The 19129-nt window shown below is 46.8% G+C and overlaps 2 protein-coding genes across 3 annotated transcripts; one reads left to right on the top strand and one right to left on the bottom strand.

The window, feature by feature from the left end:
• Positions 1-4680: 4680 nt before the first annotated feature.
• On the bottom strand, positions 4681-14498 carry PLAGL2 (PLAG1 like zinc finger 2). Of its 2 annotated transcripts, XM_052783465.1 has the most exons (4): positions 14408-14498; positions 11330-11439; positions 9432-9827; positions 4681-8500 (listed from the first exon to the last, which is right to left on the bottom strand). In XM_052783465.1, the coding sequence occupies exons 3-4, from the start codon at positions 9692-9694 to the stop codon at positions 7279-7281; spliced, it is 1485 nt and encodes a 494-aa protein (XP_052639425.1). In that variant the 5' UTR covers positions 9695-9827; positions 11330-11439; positions 14408-14498; the 3' UTR covers positions 4681-7278. The 2 variants fall into 2 exon arrangements, with proteins under 2 accessions (XP_052639425.1, XP_052639434.1); XM_052783474.1 differs by lacking the exon at positions 11330-11439 and having other exon boundaries at positions 14408-14468.
• POFUT1 (protein O-fucosyltransferase 1) lies at positions 14493-19069 on the top strand. Its single transcript, XM_052783485.1, has 7 exons — positions 14493-14724; positions 14798-14919; positions 15090-15272; positions 15877-15989; positions 16678-16870; positions 17148-17390; positions 17822-19069. Exons 1-7 carry the CDS (start codon positions 14568-14570, stop codon positions 18008-18010), a joined length of 1200 nt encoding a protein of 399 aa, XP_052639445.1. The 5' UTR covers positions 14493-14567; the 3' UTR covers positions 18011-19069.
• Positions 19070-19129: the final 60 nt, after the last annotated feature.

The following is a 19129-nucleotide window of genomic DNA, read 5'->3' as shown; positions in this document are numbered from 1 at the left end:
ACCAACCAAAAACCCCATTCCCCTCCAAGAAGACACCTGGGGCAGATAATTCAAATGCTTTTAATAAACAACTTCATTATAAAAAATGCTTTCAATTTAACTTCATTTTGCAAGACAATGAAAGCTAATTTTAGTGATGAACCATACATTTCCTAATGGCACTTAATATTTTTACAGTTTAAAAACCTTGTTTACAGCCCCCAAAATACTCCATTAAAAGAGGTTATTCACTGTGTGTAAAAGTGCTAGAAAGCTTGTTTTTAGAAAAACAGTTGAGCTTTAACAATGGGAAGCTTCTGGCTTCGGCAGCTGTAGCTGCAGGAAGGGAGGTCAGGCACTGGGCCTGTCGAGATCCAGCACAAGAAGAGACGGTGTGAATTGCAGCCCCAGTGAGACATGCCGCATCTCTCCCATCAGCTCCCAGGGCCGAGAAAGCCCAAACCCTCTCCCTTACAACGGGATGTTTGCCAGCTCCGGATCAAATACTGCCCTCCAGTCAGCTGCTCCTGCAGCCTGTGATGGACGGCAGAGCTTGTGCCGGGGCAGCCCTGCCCGGGAGAGGGTTTTCAGTGTGACTCTTGGCTGCAAAGGCCACTCAGTAGCTTTTCCTCCAGCAGCAGTTTCAGAGCTCAACTGCTCCAGGAGTGAGTCTTCATGGCTTCTACAGGTTCCCTCTGCCATCCCTCTTGCAACCACCCAGTTGTCAGACCACCTTGAAGGCAAACATCTCTAGTTTTTTGTTCAATATCCTCATTTAAGGAAAACACTGGTACAAATGTTAAAAAACCACCTTTCTAAAAATAGTTTATAGATACTAGGGATCACTAGAGGGGGGGAAAAACCCACAAAGCAGTCAAGGCTGAGGCACTCAGTAGGGCAAGGAGAAGTCAAAAACTCAAGACAGGCTTCTAGTAGAAGTTAGGGAATCTGCCCACTCCCAGTGCCAGCTCTCTGCTTGAACGTGCTGGCTTATGCACCATTTTCCGTCACATCTTGAAGCAGGGTGTGCTGGTGAGTTCCATAAGCAGAAGCTTATGTGTTACCTTCAAGTGCAAGACACTGAACTGCAGAGGAAAATCGGCTGCCAGGGCAGGTACGTGATCTGTTCACTTGGATGCTAAATCAGCCACGACCCGTGTGCTGAGCAAGAGATGCTGTAGCTGTTCCTGTCCTGCAGGCTTCACACAGAGCTGTCCCTTATCATCTCAGTACATTCTGCATTAAAGCTGGTTATCCACTTGCATAGTAGTTTCAAAGAAAGACACAGTATGTGAAATAGGTGAAGAGAGCTGTTAAAATGAGGGGTGGTTGTTTTTTAACAAGACACTTTAATGTTGAGGATTCTTCTCCTAACTGAAAATGAAGAGCCAACCTATTTAATAGTAATTAAAAAAGATTCCAAATTCCCTATTCTTTATCTTCTGCAATGCCTTTAACTTGCCTTGTCCCTGTGATCTCCCACTACAGAAAAGCTACTTCCATGTCACGTACATTCTTTGCGTGTGCTGATATTTAGGCACTGGTGGCAAGGATGACTGCAGACCTAGCTTTAGCTACGGGCACACAGCGAGGAAGATGCTTCAGTCTCTTCCTGCAAGCCTACCTATGCACATAAGAAATAAAACGTCCTTTTGAGAGGAAACCTAAGCTAATCTCGTGGTGTAGATTTGTGAGAAGCAGAATGTGGTCTGTTTTCTGGGTATAATTTTTCCGATCACCAGTTCAATTTTTGCTTGACCTGTTTCTGTGGCAGTCTAAAGCACTTAGTGGCAAGTGGTCTGTGAAACTGTGGAGATGGCTCTGGGTGCAGAGCACGCAGGAGCCTGCTGAGGAAGCGCTCTGGGAGAAAACTCCTTACCTGGAGCTACGGAATGCCTGAAACGTGGAAGGATTCCTAAAGGATCCCGGTTATTCACCAGAATGAAGTGAGTACATCACGGGGCGGGGAGAAGAGCACGGAGGTGAGCCCGATGCGGGCGTGCATTGATTGTGCGGCAGGAACAGCAGAACCTGAGAGGAGTCTAGTCACACCAGAGATGTGGGGGGGAATGGGGAACAGGTGAGGAATGGCAAATAGCAGTTGTGTAAGGAAGCTGTGTCCGTAGTAATGGCGTGTTTCCCTGGGCAGCTTTCGGCTGCTTTGCAAGGGAGGCTTGGTATTGCTGTGGCCCATTATGGGGAAACAGGCACAGAAAGGGCAAGAGGTGCCAGGGTCAGTGATAAGGAGTGAGAACAGAGCCCGCGCTTCCCCAAGTCCTGGTCCAGCAGACCAGGCTAAACCAAACTGCCTTCTCCAACCAGGCAGGTGTCGGACAGGATTGTATTCAGAGCTTCGGATGGCAATTCCCATCTCGGAGAATTGGGAAAAATACAAGAAATAAGTTATGTAAAAGAAGCAAATTTTGGATAAAGATGGAAACCTGTGAAGTTTTAATGAAGTGGTTCTATTTGAGCCATTCAACACTTCACTCTTCAGTGGCAGAATATCTACAGGACTTGGGCAGGCAATTAACTAAAAATAGGCACCCGAGGGAGAATTCAGTGAGCCTGAGTAACCAGGATTAGAGAGGATAAGCAAGAAGGTAGGGTGATGGGGAGAGCATCTTTAAAGATTTCTTTGTAAAAATTTTAATTGCAGGCAGCAGAAAATGCCTCTGCGGGGTTATTCTTTCCAGATAGCAAAGGTGATGCAATGGTAGAGAAAGGAAATGGGGATTTTTCAGTGAACTGCAGGAAATCTTCCGAGCAGCTGCTATTCACCTGTCAGCAAGGAAGGAATTAAAGAACAAAGAGCTGAGCTCCCAACAAAAGTACTGAAATCCTCAATCTACCAGAGGGGAAAAAAGGGATTCCCATTGAAGTGACAACATTTTTCAACACTAAGGCTAAAGAGCAGGCACTATTGTGAGACAGCTGAACGGGGTCTGTCAAAATGCTGTACGTGGATATTCTGTCAAGTGAAATTCAGTGGAAGCAAATGCAAGTTAACATGTTGTTCCTTCATACAAATGGATTTTGAGCGAGCTGTAATCCCATGGGGAAAAAAGATCTTCAGACTTTCACACAGCTCTAGAAATCTGAGCCTGGGAAGGACCGGCTAGGTGAATTAACCCTCTGCTGCCATGGAAATGGCTTGTGTATTTTCTAACGAGCGAGCTGGAATCATTCTTATTTCTAGTGGGATGTTATGTCCTTGCCCTTTTGAGAGTCTAGGGTCTGATTTATAATGGCTGGCATGTTTGTGTCCTGTCCTTTCACAGACTTGTGCTCTATGATTTTCTATTTTAGTTGTCTGCACTGTTCCTATTGGTCTTTAACGCCCCCCCAAGTCAGCCACACTTTAAAATGCTTCTTTACTTAACTAAACCCTCCTGACCAATTATTTGCCATAGTTGCTCCTCTTGGGCTCAGTCTGATGCCACCTTTCCGATACAGATGTGCCTGCCTGAAGTAAAGATACCATAACAGGGTGGTTCACAGGGCTCTGCCACTGAAGAAGTCCTTCATTTAGCACTTAAAATGCTCTACATCTTTAGTGACTGCCTTGTATGCTGTTTGTGGGGTAAGAGTGTGAGACTTGTACTGGCAAATTTTTTATTACAGGTGAGTTTTGTCAGTTCTGACAGGTTCATCCTCTGAGTTGTCTTGCTTTCGTACAGCTGGTGCTTAGTGTCTCAAATCTCAGCGCTTCTCTGCTGCCCTACCTCGGTGTAAAGTCTAGCCCAGCTTGCTGTCTCCCGTATTCATTGAGCCTCTTTGAAAATACTGCTTTAAAAACTCCTCTCTTCCATCAAAAGTATTTTGTGCCTCCCAAGATGGCTTAATTTGCATTTGTCTTGGCTGACTCGCAGCGGTCTCCTGTACCTGGAGCCCCTAACTTGTGGTCCTCAGTGATCGGCCAAAGAATGTCTGTATGTAACTGTAATGCTTGGTCCTGCGTTCATGGACACTGATGCTATGGGCCTCTGTTTCATATTCACCATCCTCCCCTGCAGTCTCCTATTCCCTACGTTAATAATGATCTTAGGAGAGAAAGTAGCATGTTGACTTAAACACCCCTAAACCTTGCTTATAAAACAAAACGAAACCATTTCTGGGATGAAACTTTTTTTTTTTTATATCACCTAACTAGCATAGCGGCTGCCATTCCCTCATGCACAAAGGTCCTGCACATGCAACAGAACAGTTTCCAGGCTGTGCTGCAGCAATCCTCACACTGTGGCAAGTTTAACATTGTATTTTACCTACCCTTGCATCAGCAGGAGCTTGTCTAAGCTGACTTCTACTGCGTTTCGTAACAGCTTGGTACATGTACATACTTCCTAATGAACTTAGATTCCCAAGTGGTGTAGCTTAGATGCTCAAAGCTTTTTCTTATGACCGGGCAAAAGCTGTTCACTAACTAGCTTCAAGAAATAATTTGTTTTGTAAATTGCATACTTAGTATTTCAAATGGAAGTAGCCTCATTAGTTTTAGACTGGCTGACAAATACTTGCAGATTATAAACCGTTGTGGAACGGGAACTTTGCATCCATTTTCCAGTGCACATACCTGGTATTAGCCCAGCGTGCTGTCTCTGAATGCGCTCCCTTTGCTGGTTTAGACTTTCCTTTCATTGACAAATGTTACTGCAATTCTGCTTGTTAGAATAGCTGTGGAAAGCAAATCACACATGCAAATAATAGCAAAATGAATTCCATTTATTCTTTGACAGACTACTGGTAGGAAAAAGATGCCTGGCTCTAAGTTTAGCTACCACTGCTAAAGGAATTCCAGTGATGACATCTGTTCAGAGTACAACGCAGGCAAAAAGCAAGAAAGCTGAATGTTCCGAAACGGAAGAAGGTGTATGATGGCATTGCATAAATCTGATAATCCTCGCTTGCAGTAAGTAAGTGATCAGTTCTGACCATTTATTTTGCAAAAAAAAAAATTCCTCTCAACTGAAGACAGGGATAAGGCTTGCATATAATTGTTAACAGTGTGAAACTCTTTAATTTGCAAAGAGAAAAGCAATACAAGACAGGCCTGAGGTATTCAATGACGGTAAACAGAAGACTAGCTGAAATGCCCTATTTACCTTTTCTATGTTAGAGAACAAGAAGGCACTCGTTGAACTTCGAAAGGCAACATTTTACAGTGGAGAAAAGGAAGTACTGCATTTAACTCGGGGAGATCATTGCCACAGGATATTGCTGAGGTAAATAAATCTTATATTACATTTTGATACAAAAGTATTATTTGCAGCATTGCTGGCTAACCTAAAACAACTGATCTATGTTTTGGAGAATCAATGAATCACTAAACAGTCATTCTGGGAAGAGTTACTAAGCTAAATTAAAAATAAAATTCTTGAGTAAAATGGAAAGGGGACAAGCCTATGAACAAATGAGGCACGGCTAATGTCACGCTGTGGGATCAATGGCTCAGCAGAAAGTAATATGCGCTGACTGAAATGGATGTACTCTGGGGAGATGAGGGAGGACAGCATCTGGCTTCACTGACGGAGCTGAGATAACAGAATAGAGGTAGATTTTGCATTTTCTAGATTTATGCAGAGCAATATTGACAGATTTCCTGGTTTATATTGGCCTACAATGGTTCCTCCATGCTGAGGTATGAAGATCTGCATGTCTATATTCATAAACATGCACCAATGTATAGTAAGATCTACCTCCGTATGTTACCATCTGCAGTACAAGTGCCCAGGAAAATGAGAGCAGGAGACAATACAGATGCTAAATGACATCAGCAGCTGGCTGCCACTTACCAGTGTAACCCTTCTGCCCTCAGTAGGTAGAGGAAGTCCATGGAAGAATTTAAGAGATGGGGCAGAGAGCAAGGGAAGCAGGACTTTAACTTCAAGAGGCAAGGCTCAAGAAGGAGAGAACACAAAGGCCAGTGGAACCAAATCCTACATGAAAGGTGATTGCAGGCCCAAACCCTCAGCATTTGTTAGAACTATTAGTGTTGGGGAAAATGCCTCAAAATACACTGATAGAGTGTACATGAAGCTGGGACCAATTTTTCCTCCCAATTCCTGGATGTCATAACCCCAGGATCAAGGTAAAAATATATCTCTTGAGAGTGCTTCATGGATAAGCCAAAAGGGTATTGACCTCACTGAACTGTTGTGGTAAAAAACCCTAGAAACTCGTACTCTGTTCCTCAGCTCAAGGGAACCCACGGAGAGGGGACCTGCAGCCTGTTGTCATCCATGCCTGGTACGACAGTATGCAATACTGCCAGCCCCGAGCTCCTAACCTAGCTTTTTCACATGCTTTGGTTTCCAGAACAGATGCACAATCTGTTTGCCTGTGGGAGATATTTAAAAGGGCCCTATCCATACACCGCAAAAACAAGCTAAGTTGTGAGAGCTGCTCCATCCTCTTGACACGTGGATAGCCAGAGAGAAAACGCAGGAAGCTGCTGCCTACAGTGGCAGAGGCTGAAGTGGTCCAAAAAGCAGTGTATTTCCCCATGGGGGAAGAACGTGATAAGTGAAGAGAAATCAGTGCAACCTGACTTCATTGTGTAAACAGTGTTCTAGCTACACCAGATATAAAGCCAGTGTATTCTGGTGCCTCCTATTTTTGTAATGGTGGAAACAGATTTGTGTTGTGTAAACAATGTTCGCTGTAATGAGTTTAACCTAATGGCTCCGCAAAGAAGAATGAGGTGATGTCTCTGAATTCACTATGTAAACGGTCTTGTTGCTTAACACTGATGTGGAGTAAGCTGTATTCGGTGCAGTAAGCTGTGATGGGATGAGAGGTAGGGGGGAAGGACAGCCTCTTCCCCGTTGGCTTCATACAGAGTGGGTTTCCTGACTTCTCCTCCTTCTCCATGTGGAGGCATTGGCTGTTTTGCCAGAATTGCAGTGTGATAACATGAAATGGAAGCTGGACTCTTCAAAAGTTTAGCCCAAGATGAAAGAGTCTCAACTCCTTCTCAGGGACAGTCCCTTCCCGAAGAGGAACACAGCTCCAGGATCTCAGGGAAGGTCAGTGCTAAGCGCGGCTCCTGATTCACAGATTAAAAATTAGATAAAATATATCCAGTCTATTAGCTGAAATCTTTTCGCTGTACAGGACTGGGACTTGCATGGGGCTATCTGCTGTTCCAGTCTACAAGTGCTCCCTCCAGAGACCAGAAACCTCCTGTCTGAAACAGCTTTGCAAAGCTTTCACACCCCAAAGGGAAGTAAGAGTTGTGCGTTTTTAAGGCTCTCCACAAAAGGGTGATTGAAAGATCTGTTCTCCAGTGCTATTTTCAGCTTATTGGAATGCCTGGTGGAAACGTGGCAGCGTGGTTGTGCTCAAGCTGGAGGTGAAGACAGGGGGCAATGAATGAAGGGGCCCAAAGTTCAGCGAGGCCCCAGCTCCAGGAGATTCTTGAGGTTGATGTTGCAAAGTGGTAAGCAGTGGCTGTGTCTCCCCCTGTGAGTAGCCCATGACCAATCCCCCTGATGATACAGGTGGATTGCAAGGAGGAAGATTTAGGGGGAGGAAGCCAAGAAGATGAGAAAAGTCCATGTTAGCAGCACAGAGAGCCTCTGAAAGGTTAGCAGGGCTCTTGGAAAGCAAAGCCTCATCCAGGGGGGGTGGCTGAGGCGAAGAGGACTGAGGCTCACCAGATGAGAGAGACAGGCTGCCAGGGAAGTCTGACAAAAAGCTGTCCACCTCTACTTTGGGTAGTTTCTCAGGCAAATATGAGGTAGATCCAAGCTGATACTTTGGAGGAGGTTGCGGTGGGGAGGAGATGGGAGAAGACGACTCCAGAGGATAGCTCATTCCCATTGGAAGAGAATTAGGAACCAAAGAATGGGGCATCCCTGAGCTTGGCATGGTTTGGAGATGTGTGCTGTACATGCCCACAGGCAACATGCCAGGGAAGCTCTTACCACCTATCATGTCTCTGGATGCCATACACAGGACGGGACTCAACTCTTCCTTCACTGCGACAGATGAGCTGCAGCTTAGGAGACCCAGCATGTCAACTGGCTCTGTCTTAATCTTCAGCAGTTCCTGGGAGTGGCTTTTCTTCATGTGCCTGGTCAGATGATCTTTCCGCCCAAACCTCTGAGCACAGTACTGGCACAAGAAGTCCTTCCGCCCCGTGTGCACTACCAAGTGTCTCCGCACATCCTTCCGGGTGTAGAAGCGCCTATCACAGTGGTCACACGGATGCTTCTTTTCCTTCGCTCCACCAGAAGCCCGCCTAGAATGAGCTTTGAGGTGCTCCAGCAGGACTTGGGTACTTTCAAACGTCTGGAGGCACACCTTGCAGCTGAGATCGCCACTGGCAGCTGCGTGCATAGCCAGATGTCGCCTGAAGCCGAGTTTCGTGTTGTAGTTCTTGCCACACTCAGGACAGTGAAGGGCCTCCTTGTTGGGATCGTGGGTCTGGAGGTGGTTGCGAAGGTGATCTTTCCGGTGAAACATCTTCTCACAGTACATACACTGATGAGGCTTCTGAGCAGAGTGCGTGGCCATATGCCTTTTGGGAGAAAAGCATGAAAGTTTAGACTAGCTTCCAACCCCTAAGAGAACACATGCTACTTTTTGTCAAAATTTTCCTTGTGTTCTACACTTTATGCCATAAAAAACCCAGATGACATTTTACCGCCACTAAAGGATGCTGCCCTGACAGCCTCGGCAGCAGGGACTCTCCAGGCACAGAAGCACAACGTTTCAAGCAACAGTTACAGAGTCTGTCTCAGCAGCGCCCATCCTCCCTACAATGCATCACCTCTGCACAGGTGTACTTAGTTGTCTACTCAGCTCCTGTTCTCTCTGCTGAGGCTATCAAAGGGGGAAATGACAAAGAAAACCTTGGTAGTTTATGACAAGAAATGCTTGTCTGCTGGTAAGATGGCTTCATTTCATCAGGAGGCATTAGACTGTGGCAATGTCTGTTGACAGCCACTGTGGACTGATTTCACCTTGGTCTCTTACACTCTCTGACACCTGTGGTTCATCTAGTTTCAAGTTCCTAGTGATCATATCACTTAATTATTCTATGCTGTATTTCAGTATATAAACGGGAACTCTACTTCTTCATGCTAGAACAATAGCTGCCATAGAAATATTCCTGTGATTAAAGTTAGAGGGCTTATGAAATGTGAATGCTATTCTTGCTTTTCATTTTGTTTTTTAATGTGAACTTCACTTTCTGCTTCAATTGCCTCCTTAGTAAAATAGAAAACAGCTTGAGCTCAGGATAAGTATTATCTGAGGTTCTCTGGAAGGTGCTTAAAAAGATGCCAAGTGTGGTAACGTCTGGGACTCAACTGCTTTGCAAGGCAACAAGGGCATTTCCCCTCCTCCACCTTCTGAGAAATTCGAGCAAAAAAAACATGATGGAGGGGTTTTCCCCCCTCGTCTGGCAGGGGAGCACTGTTTGGCAGAGGCACTCAGCAGTTACCTACCTATATAGCTTGTACTTAGAAGCAAAGGCTTTGCCACAGTGCAGCTGAGGGCAGTTGTATGGTCTCTGCTCAGTATGAGAAAGTGTGTGAGTTCTCAGCTTGTCCACATTAGTGAAGGAGGTCTCCGATATTTCACATTGGCATTTTCCCTGACTTTCAGTCTCTTCACCTCTTGGTCTGGGGACTAATTTCCAGCCTGTCTCTTCCTCCTCCTGCTTTGCATCTTGAATCCAGTTGGGAACACTGGGAAAAAATGCCGTCATGGCAGGTCTAGTAGAACATGGCCATGTCAAGCAGAACTCCGGCCTGCAGGCGTCTTGCCGTGATGTTGTCCTGGTACAGTTTTCTGTTGGAACCCTCTGTGACCAAACTGCTTTAATAGCAAAACATCTTCACCTGAAATCACAGAAGGGTTGGTGTTAAGACACTGCATCTTTCACCCATGCACACAAACATGTGTGAGCATTCAACAAGCATTATAAACACGTGAAGATGTGTGTTCACAGACATGCGAAACTCCCATCTCCAGAATGTGTTTTGTTCTTTTCTCCCTTAACCCCTGTTACCTGAATAAAATGATGTTAAACTTTTTCTGAATTACACTTTTCAACTATTAAGAGCCAGTGTTACCTGTTATGTTCATTTTCTCCTGAAATATTGTAGACACCTGTCTCTGTAGCTCTAAATACCTCACCTTTCCCCGTGTGGGTTGCTTCTCAACCCCTTTTTTCATATTCTTCATAGTCTGTTCTCATTTGGTCTTGATCTTTGCTTACATGGAATTCCATTCTAGAGCTTCTCAGAGAAACTAAGGTTCTCTTGGTTTTGTTTTTTTTACATCCTCTCTGCTACCAACCTGGTGCACTAGTAAGACCATCTCCTAGCAAACCAATCTGAATTACCACATATGGGTCAACAGGGCCGGGGAAGAAAACTTGCTATATCAGCAACATTACACCTTTTTCAGGAAGGCAAAAGATGCTGCTTTGCTTCAGGGTGTGATTAGTCATTGTATTTTCACTTTTCTACTGTGGGGCAGATTCTGCCTCTCTAGATTAGCAAGTTTTCTACAGTAATGAGCAATTTTTAATTTTTTTTTTTCTTTTACACTCTCATCCATTGATAATGGAAGCTCAAACTGTTTCCTGTTCAACAAAATGTACCTCCTGTATGCTCTGCTGGCTTTCACGTTGATGAAAATCTACGTTAATCTCTTAGCAGGTTGTTCTTGAGTTGTGTTTGTCTTGTTGGTAAAGTACTGCGTTTTTATATGGTCCTACAAACACCTAAACTGGTAAACGGTTAGCTGAAATAAAAACCTCAGAAAAGATCTCTTTCACTGAATTTAGCTGCCTGAGAAACTCTTCTTAAAATAGCATCAAACCCTCAAGCTCTTTCTCACTCCATGATTGCTTCAGAGGGAGGAACTTCCTGCCTGCACATCAACATGAGTGCCAGTTGTGGGCAGGATGTGCAACTATGCGGGAACTAACCACCCCCATTAAGAAAGTGCACCACTGAACGTTATGAATAGCTGAAATAACAATAACTGTAACTACACCACCACTCTCAGTACCATGAATGGTTCCCTCAGGATGGAAAACACTGGGAAATGGGATGACTCCAAGAAAACGTGTCACTCTGAGGTTTGGAAATGTCCGTTAAGAACAGAATTCAGTTTTGTGCAGGCTGAATCTACTCGGGCAGAGCAGAACAATAAAGGACTAGAATTGCTGAGGTGCCACTTTGGTACAACCCAGTGTGATGTGATGGCTGCTCCTACCCCTCAGGGTGCAGGAGTCCTGCATTTCAGAGCAGTCTTCCTTTGTAGGTGTCTAAGACTGTGAACATTTCACCTCTGTATGAGATGTGTGCCGGAAAAGATAAGTGTTCTCTACCTCCTGCTTCAGAGCTGTGCACGCGTTCCGGGAGTCTCTGTCACTTTTGCCAAGTAGTTGCTTCTTTCCCTCTGAACAAGCTCAGCCATCTGTGCTAGTTTCAAAGCTACCTGAAAGAAGACAGAGCTTGAATTCTGCTGTCTTTAACAGTAAGGCACATAACCTATAGCCTTCAGAGCAGAAACCCAAATACAAATGAGTTAAGATATGGTAATGTCTGTAATTGATTATTGTAAAATTTCACCAACTTTCCTTTAAAATTGTAAAGGTCTAGCAAGAAAAACCTATCTACCTGTTTGGGTCTGTGTCTAAATCTAAATGCATGTCCTAGGACACTCTGACAGCTGTGGAATAAGAAAGAAAAAACAAGATGAGGGTCTTGCATAGTATCACTGAAACACAGTAGCCATGGAAGGTTAGCAACAAAATTCATGCTTGGCTAGAAGACTTTTTGCATGATCTAGATATTTACATTTAAAAAAAACCTCAATCAGTTTTCTTAGTAACAAGAACGTTTCCAATGTGCTCCCTGTTCACTGTAACTTGAGCCACCAGAAACAGTCACCGCTGCGTGGAAACACTTCACCTACACTTGCTCAGAGAACATCTTTTATGTCACGGCATTGGTACCAGCACTGGGAAACCTGGTTATCTTAGAAAGTTTTGTACTAGTCCTGGAAAAATATGTCTAGCCTATGCAGCTCCAGAAATCTCAGCTAAATCGCTTACAGAAAACCCTCATCACCAGATGAATCTTCTGCTTCAGTTCTACAGAGGTTAAGAGGCTGGCGGGGTGAACACAGAGCTGGAAAAAAAGACAATCCACCTGAGAGCTGGATTCCCACTGGCTGCCAACTTATGTGACATATTTCATTACTATAGTCATCAGGTTTTGTGCAAATTCAAGCTAGAAGAGCTCATATAAGCTGATGGATCATATGCTATGTATGAGATTCCAGCCACTTGTCATTGTATGGAAAACAATGAAGTATGTCTGCATTGGTACATAGCACAAAAAAGCTCTCGGGCTTCACAGAAAGTCCCTAGGATAGAGTCCGCCACCTGCTTTGACAGTTTGTCCCAATGTTTAATCCTTCTCAAAGTACGGTTCAACAATACAGCATTTCTGCAGTTTCTGCCCCTTGAAGTCACTCCTGTGACACAGAGCACGGTTCCTTGGCTGTGCAGGAAAACGTTGTGACCTAGGCTGGAAACCAGACTGGGGAACTGCCCAGGTTAAAAATAATCAGGAAAACATAAAAAGGAGCCTGGATGAGTTCTCTGACCAGACCAACAGCAAAGCTGTCTGATCTGGCCAGAGCAGGTACGCAGCAGCAGTGGGAGGCAGGGACATGGGGCCTGGCAGGCTGCCTGACCAGCCCCTGAATTGTGGAGCTGCGGTTTCTCTTTTCTAAAGGGCTTCTCTTGTGTCTGATTTGAATTTCGCTGTCCTTGGCTTCTACCTGCTGAGTCCTGCTGTGCCTTTGCTAAGGAGCTACTCCAGCACTGTCACTTTTCTTCCTGCAGGGACAAAGAAGTCGGCCTAGGAACTCCTGCATCCCCTCAGTCCTCACCACCTGCTTGTGCACTGCACTGGCCCAGTTGTTTTACAGCTGCACAGTGGTGTTGCTGAAGGAACTTACCCAGCTGAAAAGTAACTTCTTTTTAAATTTTTCCTCCCCCAGCCCGATCAGTCACCCACTCAGGTTTGCTAAGCTATTTTAAGTTGTTAAAGCTTAAACTTGCTCAAGCGGAAGGTACCAGCTACGTGGCAGAAAGCAGAGGCCAGAATCCATGGTGGGCACTCAGCCTCAGCCTGGTGTCATGCCTGCCCCAAACCCACCTTCTGCAGCGATCCCGGCTGCAGTGTCAGGCCTGGCACCAGCCCGGCCGGGACACAGGTGCACTCATGCATTTATTGACCTTCCTACATGATGACCAGCAACCATAATACCTTAAACTGCTGCAGCAACATCCCTCGGAGCAGGTCTTTCAAAGACCCCACACAGCGTAACAAAATCTTTACGGTGTTCTTAATCAAGTCCAGCTCCAATCCCTGACTGTGAGGCTCTGCTTCCAGACCTCAGATCACTTTGTGACTTTTCTACATCTTCTACCATTTTCCAATACTGTTTTTTTAATTATAAGGAAGCAAAAGTGGATACCAGACCTAGATGCACAGTACCAGCCTTGCCAATGCCACACCTGGATGTAAAAATCACTCTCCTACCTCCCTACACATCTTGCGTTGACCCTTTCTTTACAGTTTTCCTACAGTCACAAACACCAACTCATGTGTCATTATGATTCCCTGATTTCCCCTCTGAAAACCATTATTTTCTTACCGTGAGTGGCTTTGGCCGTTTCTAGGTATGTAGGTTTTTACATCCCAACAGGTTCATTTTTCTAGTTGAGCTGCTCAAGGCTCAGTATCCGTTTCCCCCACTTGATCCCTTACAGATTTTGGAAAAAACTCCTGTGTAAAGCTTGCATTTACTTTTAAAGCCCAGGGAAAAGCTGCTGCACCTTTCCTATGGGAGGTAACCAGACACACCACCCCCGCAAGATGATTTTCCCAACTGACCGAGCTCCTCTTTCCCTCTCCACTTCCCTGACATGACAACACACGGGATTTTAAAAGCCCAAACCCCTTCCCTGCACCACCGGGAAAGCCCCAAACGCCAACACGGCTCCGGGATGATTTATTTATGCTACAAAACCCCCGCTTTTTTCACCCACTCAGCCCCAAAGTGGCTGCAAAGCCCCCCCCGCCACGACAGAGTGCGGCCGTGCTGCTTGCACCGGGAGGGAAACAGGAGCCTTCTCTCCCCCCCCCTCCCCGCCACTGGGGAAAGGTCCGTGGATGCAGCCGGGCCGGTGCCAGCGGGAGCACACGTGCCGCCCCCCCGTTACCATGGCGCAGCCCTGAGGGGAGGGAGAGGCGGGCCCGGCCTACGCCCCCCCCCCCTCCCCCCGAGGGGACCCCGCCGCCGAGGGGAGGGAGGATACCGCCGTGACACCGCCCCTCACCCCCCTTCCTCCGCTGCCGCCCCCCTCCCTTTACCCCCCCGCACTCACCCCGTTCCCCCGGGCCCCGCCAGGCGCGGCTCCGGCCCAGGCCCCGGCGGCCCCATTGTGCGGGGCATTGTGGGAGTGACGTCGCTCTCCCGCTTCCGCCTCGATGGTGGCCGCTTCCCGCTAGAGAGGCCGTTCTCTGCGGGCCCCGGGGCATGCCGGGATGGGTCCGCCTCTCGTTGACCTCCGCCGAGCCGTCATGGCGGCGCCGCCGGTCCTCGTCCTCCTCTTCCTCCTCCTCCTGGTGATGGCGGCGGGAGGAAGTGGCGCGGCGCCCGCCTGGGACCCGGCCGGTTACCTGCTCTACTGTCCCTGCATGGGTGAGGCTCTCCCGCCCGGCGCGGAGCCCCCGGCGGAGGCCCCGGCTGAGCCCCGCTCTCGCCTCTCTTGCAGGCCGGTTCGGGAACCAGGCCGAACACTTCTTGGGAGCCCTGGCCTTCGCCCGCGATCTCAACCGGACCCTGGCCGTGCCGCCGTGGATCGAGTACCGCCACCACCGCCCGCCCTACACCAACGTGAGACCCTCCCCGGGGGGCCGGGCGGGGAGGGGACGGCGGGCAGAGGGTCGTGGTCTTTCCCGGGGGGGAGGTGAGGTGCGGGGCCCGGGGAAGGGAAGCTTCGCTCCCCGGGGCTCTGCTCTGTATTACCGGCAGTCGGTGAGCGAGGCGGGCCCTGTCCTCCCCAGCTGCACGTCCCCTACACGGAGCACTTCAGGCTGGAGCCGCTCCTGCAGTACCACCGCGTTATCAGCTTGGAGGACTTCATGGAGAAGCTGGCGCCCGTTTACTGGCCTCCTGGCAAGCGAGTGGCTTACTGCTTCGAAGCGGCGGCTCAGAGAAGTGCTGACAAAAGCACTTGTCCCATGAAGGTGAGCTCCTCCTGCATCCCCCCACAGGCGCAGTTTAAGCCTGCTGCCACTCCAAAGGGAGTGACCGGCTCTTTCAGGTCACCATTGATTGCAAACTTAGGAGTTATCCACCCCAAATCAGTCTGTGCGGTGTTGCTTTCACCGCTTATCGGTGTGGCTTGGGGCGCCTTTGTGCTTTTCTTTGTCAGCAAATGCTGGGGGTTCAGGAAGATGGTCTGTGTGAGTGGGTGTTATCACTTCAGACTTGATCGTGAGCGCAAGGAGAACAGATCTGTAGCTTATCTCCTACTGGTCTCTGCCCGTTTCCCATTTGGGGTGCCGTTGTCCACCTGGTTTTAAAGCAACCTCTTTTAAGTACAAGTTTGAGAGCTGTGCTGTTCTTGTTCTTGTAAGACAGCCTTTGCATTAGTTCTCAGTTAACTTTCCTTAATGCGTTTCGCTCTCTCCTTCCTGTGGAGCTGATATGTGACAAACAGGCTGCTGTATTCGGTCTGCTTTCCTCCTGTAACAGAAAAGCTCTTCAGCTTTGCTCCCCAGGATCTTGTTAGGTCTGCCGTTCAGGCTCTGCTTACACACCGAATGAATGCTTGTCTTTCCTTTGCAGGACGGAAATCCGTTTGGTCCCTTCTGGGATCAGTTCCAAGTGAATTTTGACAAGTCTGAGCTCTTCAAGGGAATCTCCTTCAGTTCTGCATACAAGGACCATTGGATTCAAAGGTAGCGAGAAGATGGAAAAGTGCTGGCATGCAACTAGAGAATAACTCACAAAAACAGTTCTGCTAGTCACTGTGTAAAGCCTTTGCATTTTGGGGGAGAGACTGAAGTGGTTAGTTAGCAATATAATTAAAAATCTTTATGCTTTTTCCATTAAATATTCTCTGAGCATCCTCTTTCTGTGGGCAGTATTAGGCATGAACTCTGTTAGGCTGATTGATTTCTGAGCCAGTAATATTTAGTTACAGTATTTATTGGCTACGTATGTAATTATTCTTCAAAAAGAATTTGGCTCTCGGTTGCTGATCATTAACTGTATTTTGCTGGTTACCTCATGTTTTCAGAGCTACGAGCGACTTCAGTGGTATCATATCAGTAAGTTTCGGTGATTGCTCTAGTCTGAGGTGAAAACGTAAGCTCTCATTGCTTGGTAGCTCATCGCTATGTGTATGAGATTCTTAAGACTTTTTGCCTGTCAAATACAAGGTCTGAGGTAAAATGCAGTGCCAGAGTTTTCTTCAATGTTGTGTTCAGATGGCAAAATAGTTAAAGCTGATCTAAATTTGGAGCAATAGATGCTGCATATTTCAGGGTGTTCATAGTTTCCATTCTAACCTTCGCGGTAGTCTTTGTGCAAGATGATGCATGGAAGGTTATGTGGTGTTTCAGATTGTTGGGTTTTTTTCCTTAGGTTTTCACCCTCTGAGCACCCTGTACTCGCCTTACCTGGAGCTCCAGCCCAGTTTCCAGTCTTAGAGGAGCACCGGCCCCTCCATAAGTATATCGTGTGGTCTGATGAAATGGTGAAGAAAGGAGAAGCCTATATTCATTCTTTGCTGGTCAGGCCCTACGTAGGAATTCATCTGAGGATCGGCTCAGACTGGGTACGGCTCCTGTGTGAGGCTGGTTGCTGTAGCCCGTGCAGTTGCTACAGATGGTGGCTAAAGCTCTGTGGAAGAAGCTGCGCGAATTGGGGCTGTCCTTCTGGGGTGGCAGCCCGAACCCTGCTGGCATTCAGTAACTCGCTGTGTGTCAGCAATGCTGTTGGGATTCCTCTTTCAAACAGGCTGTAATGCTGCTGGCAGAGGTGGGGGACGTGGTGGTGTTTTCTCACACTGTTGCCGTTCAAACATGGTATTTTCTCTTTTCTTCTTCCAATAGAAAAATGCTTGCAACATGTTAAAGGATGGTACGGCTGGGCCGCACTTCATGGCTTCACCTCAGTGTGTGGGCTATGACCGAAGCGCTGCGGTCCCTCTTACCATGGACATGTGCCTGCCAGACCTCAAAGAGATCAAGCGTGCTCTCAAGCTCTGGGTGGAAAAGACAGAAGCTAAATCTGTTTATATCGCTACTGATTCTGAGCCCTACACGACGGAAATACAGCAGTTCTTCCAAGGAAAGGTAGGTCTTTCAGAAACCTGTTCTGGCAGAAGTGCTTTAATAAAAACCTTCCTTGGATTCTGGCCCGTTGCTGCCACGGACGGCAGGCAGGCAGTTGTGTAATATGTTATTCACAGACAAATATTGGCATCTCAAAGTAAATTTTGCTCATAGCAATAAAAATTATACTGTAAAACTCTTCCTTTCCTAGAGGTTGAAGAGCATTATCCTGCATGGTAGTAAATTTCTCCTTGAAAAAGACTTCAATTAAATAAACCTAAGTGATTTTCAAAAATGTTTTCACATTTATCTATTCATAAATGAGTTATAGGGCAACATAAGGCAGAATCCACTCTCTTTTTGTTGTATATTCCCATTTCTAATATTATGCCAAGACATGTGGATTGTAATAATAGATGACTGGATTCATCTGCTTTCTTGTTTCTCTGCAGGTCAAGGTTGTAACCTTGCAGCCAGAAGTGCCTCAGATTGATTTGTATGTTCTTGGCCAGTCTGATCATTTTATTGGGAACTGTGTCTCTTCATTTACTGCCTTTGTGAAAAGAGAGCGCGACGTGCATGGAAGACCCTCTTCGTTTTTTGGCATGGACCACCCACCAAGATTACGGGATGAATTCTGACCAAAAGAGGAGCCAGCTCCGTAGTTCTCAGGGCTCTGAGCTTGGTACCTTGCTGAGAGACCGCTCGGTGCTAATGGCATTCTCCTGCGTGCAGAGCGCACTGCCAGGCTGCCGCAGACCTGCTTCAGCCCTGTGATACTCCTCACAGTTGCTTCTAGATTGTTCTGTCTGACTTCTCCTGTATTTCCAGCATGAGGTCAGACAGAAAAGAAATTTTAAATCATGTAGTTTATAGGAAACTATAAACTATGTATAGTTTTTAAGATGTAGCTTATATAGCTCTCCATTCTCACTATTTGGGGTCCACCAGCAATCATGATGAAGCAGCTGCTCAGATTGCCTCTTCTCCATTTTTTTTTTTTTCCGTTAAATTTAAGTTTTACCTGGAGATGTTGTGAAGCTTCTTGCCTAAAACTGACCATAAGTTCTTTTTAAGTGCAAAGTATTGCCAGGAATACCATGGTCCCTGGAAAGGGAGTGCAAGGTAAAGCTCAGGACTGGAAATTAGCCCTGGGTTTTATTGAGTACCACTGTTGCCTTACTAGAGCTGTGTCACCTCAGTGCCTCGGTTTCCATTCCCTCATCAAAAGTGATTTCACACCTGCTTCGCAGCGGTGCCGTGGGGCACCTGGATCTCTTCAGTGGTGCTAGAGAAGTGCAGGGAGGGGGGGCATGTTTTAATGTGGCAGCTGCCTCTTCAGCCCATCTTTGTGTGGAACTGGGGAGAAGGCATTTGCAGGGAGACAGGCGGGAGATCTTTCATAGCCAGTTGAGAGCTGGAGATTTAGGGCTCGTAGCTTTGTAGCTGTTGATGTCAGGTGGAGGTCTGTGGTAGGAATGAAACTGGTTTTGAGCGAAGACTTTTAAAGTAGCCGTAGTGGGGTTGGTGTACGTTGTACCTAGGTCTGTGTTAATGGTTTCTGGTTTTTGTCTATTTTTGTACCTTGTAAAATAACCCCTCTGACAATAGAACCCTTGTCTGGGGCTTAGTTCCAGGGGAGATAGCTGTGGGAAGTGTTCACTTATGGTGAAACAGCCGCCCCAAAAGTGTTCATTTGGCCCAGTACAGTTTAGTGCCGGTAACACTGATAATCCCGATGTGGTGAGACTCAACTTGAC

This window comes from Harpia harpyja, chromosome 1 (assembly GCF_026419915.1).
Source record: "Harpia harpyja isolate bHarHar1 chromosome 1, bHarHar1 primary haplotype, whole genome shotgun sequence".
In the NCBI taxonomy this organism is placed as follows: Eukaryota; Metazoa; Chordata; class Aves; order Accipitriformes; family Accipitridae; genus Harpia; species Harpia harpyja.
Note: the sequence above shows the minus strand (reverse complement) of the source record. Positions and strands in the feature narration are given on the sequence as shown.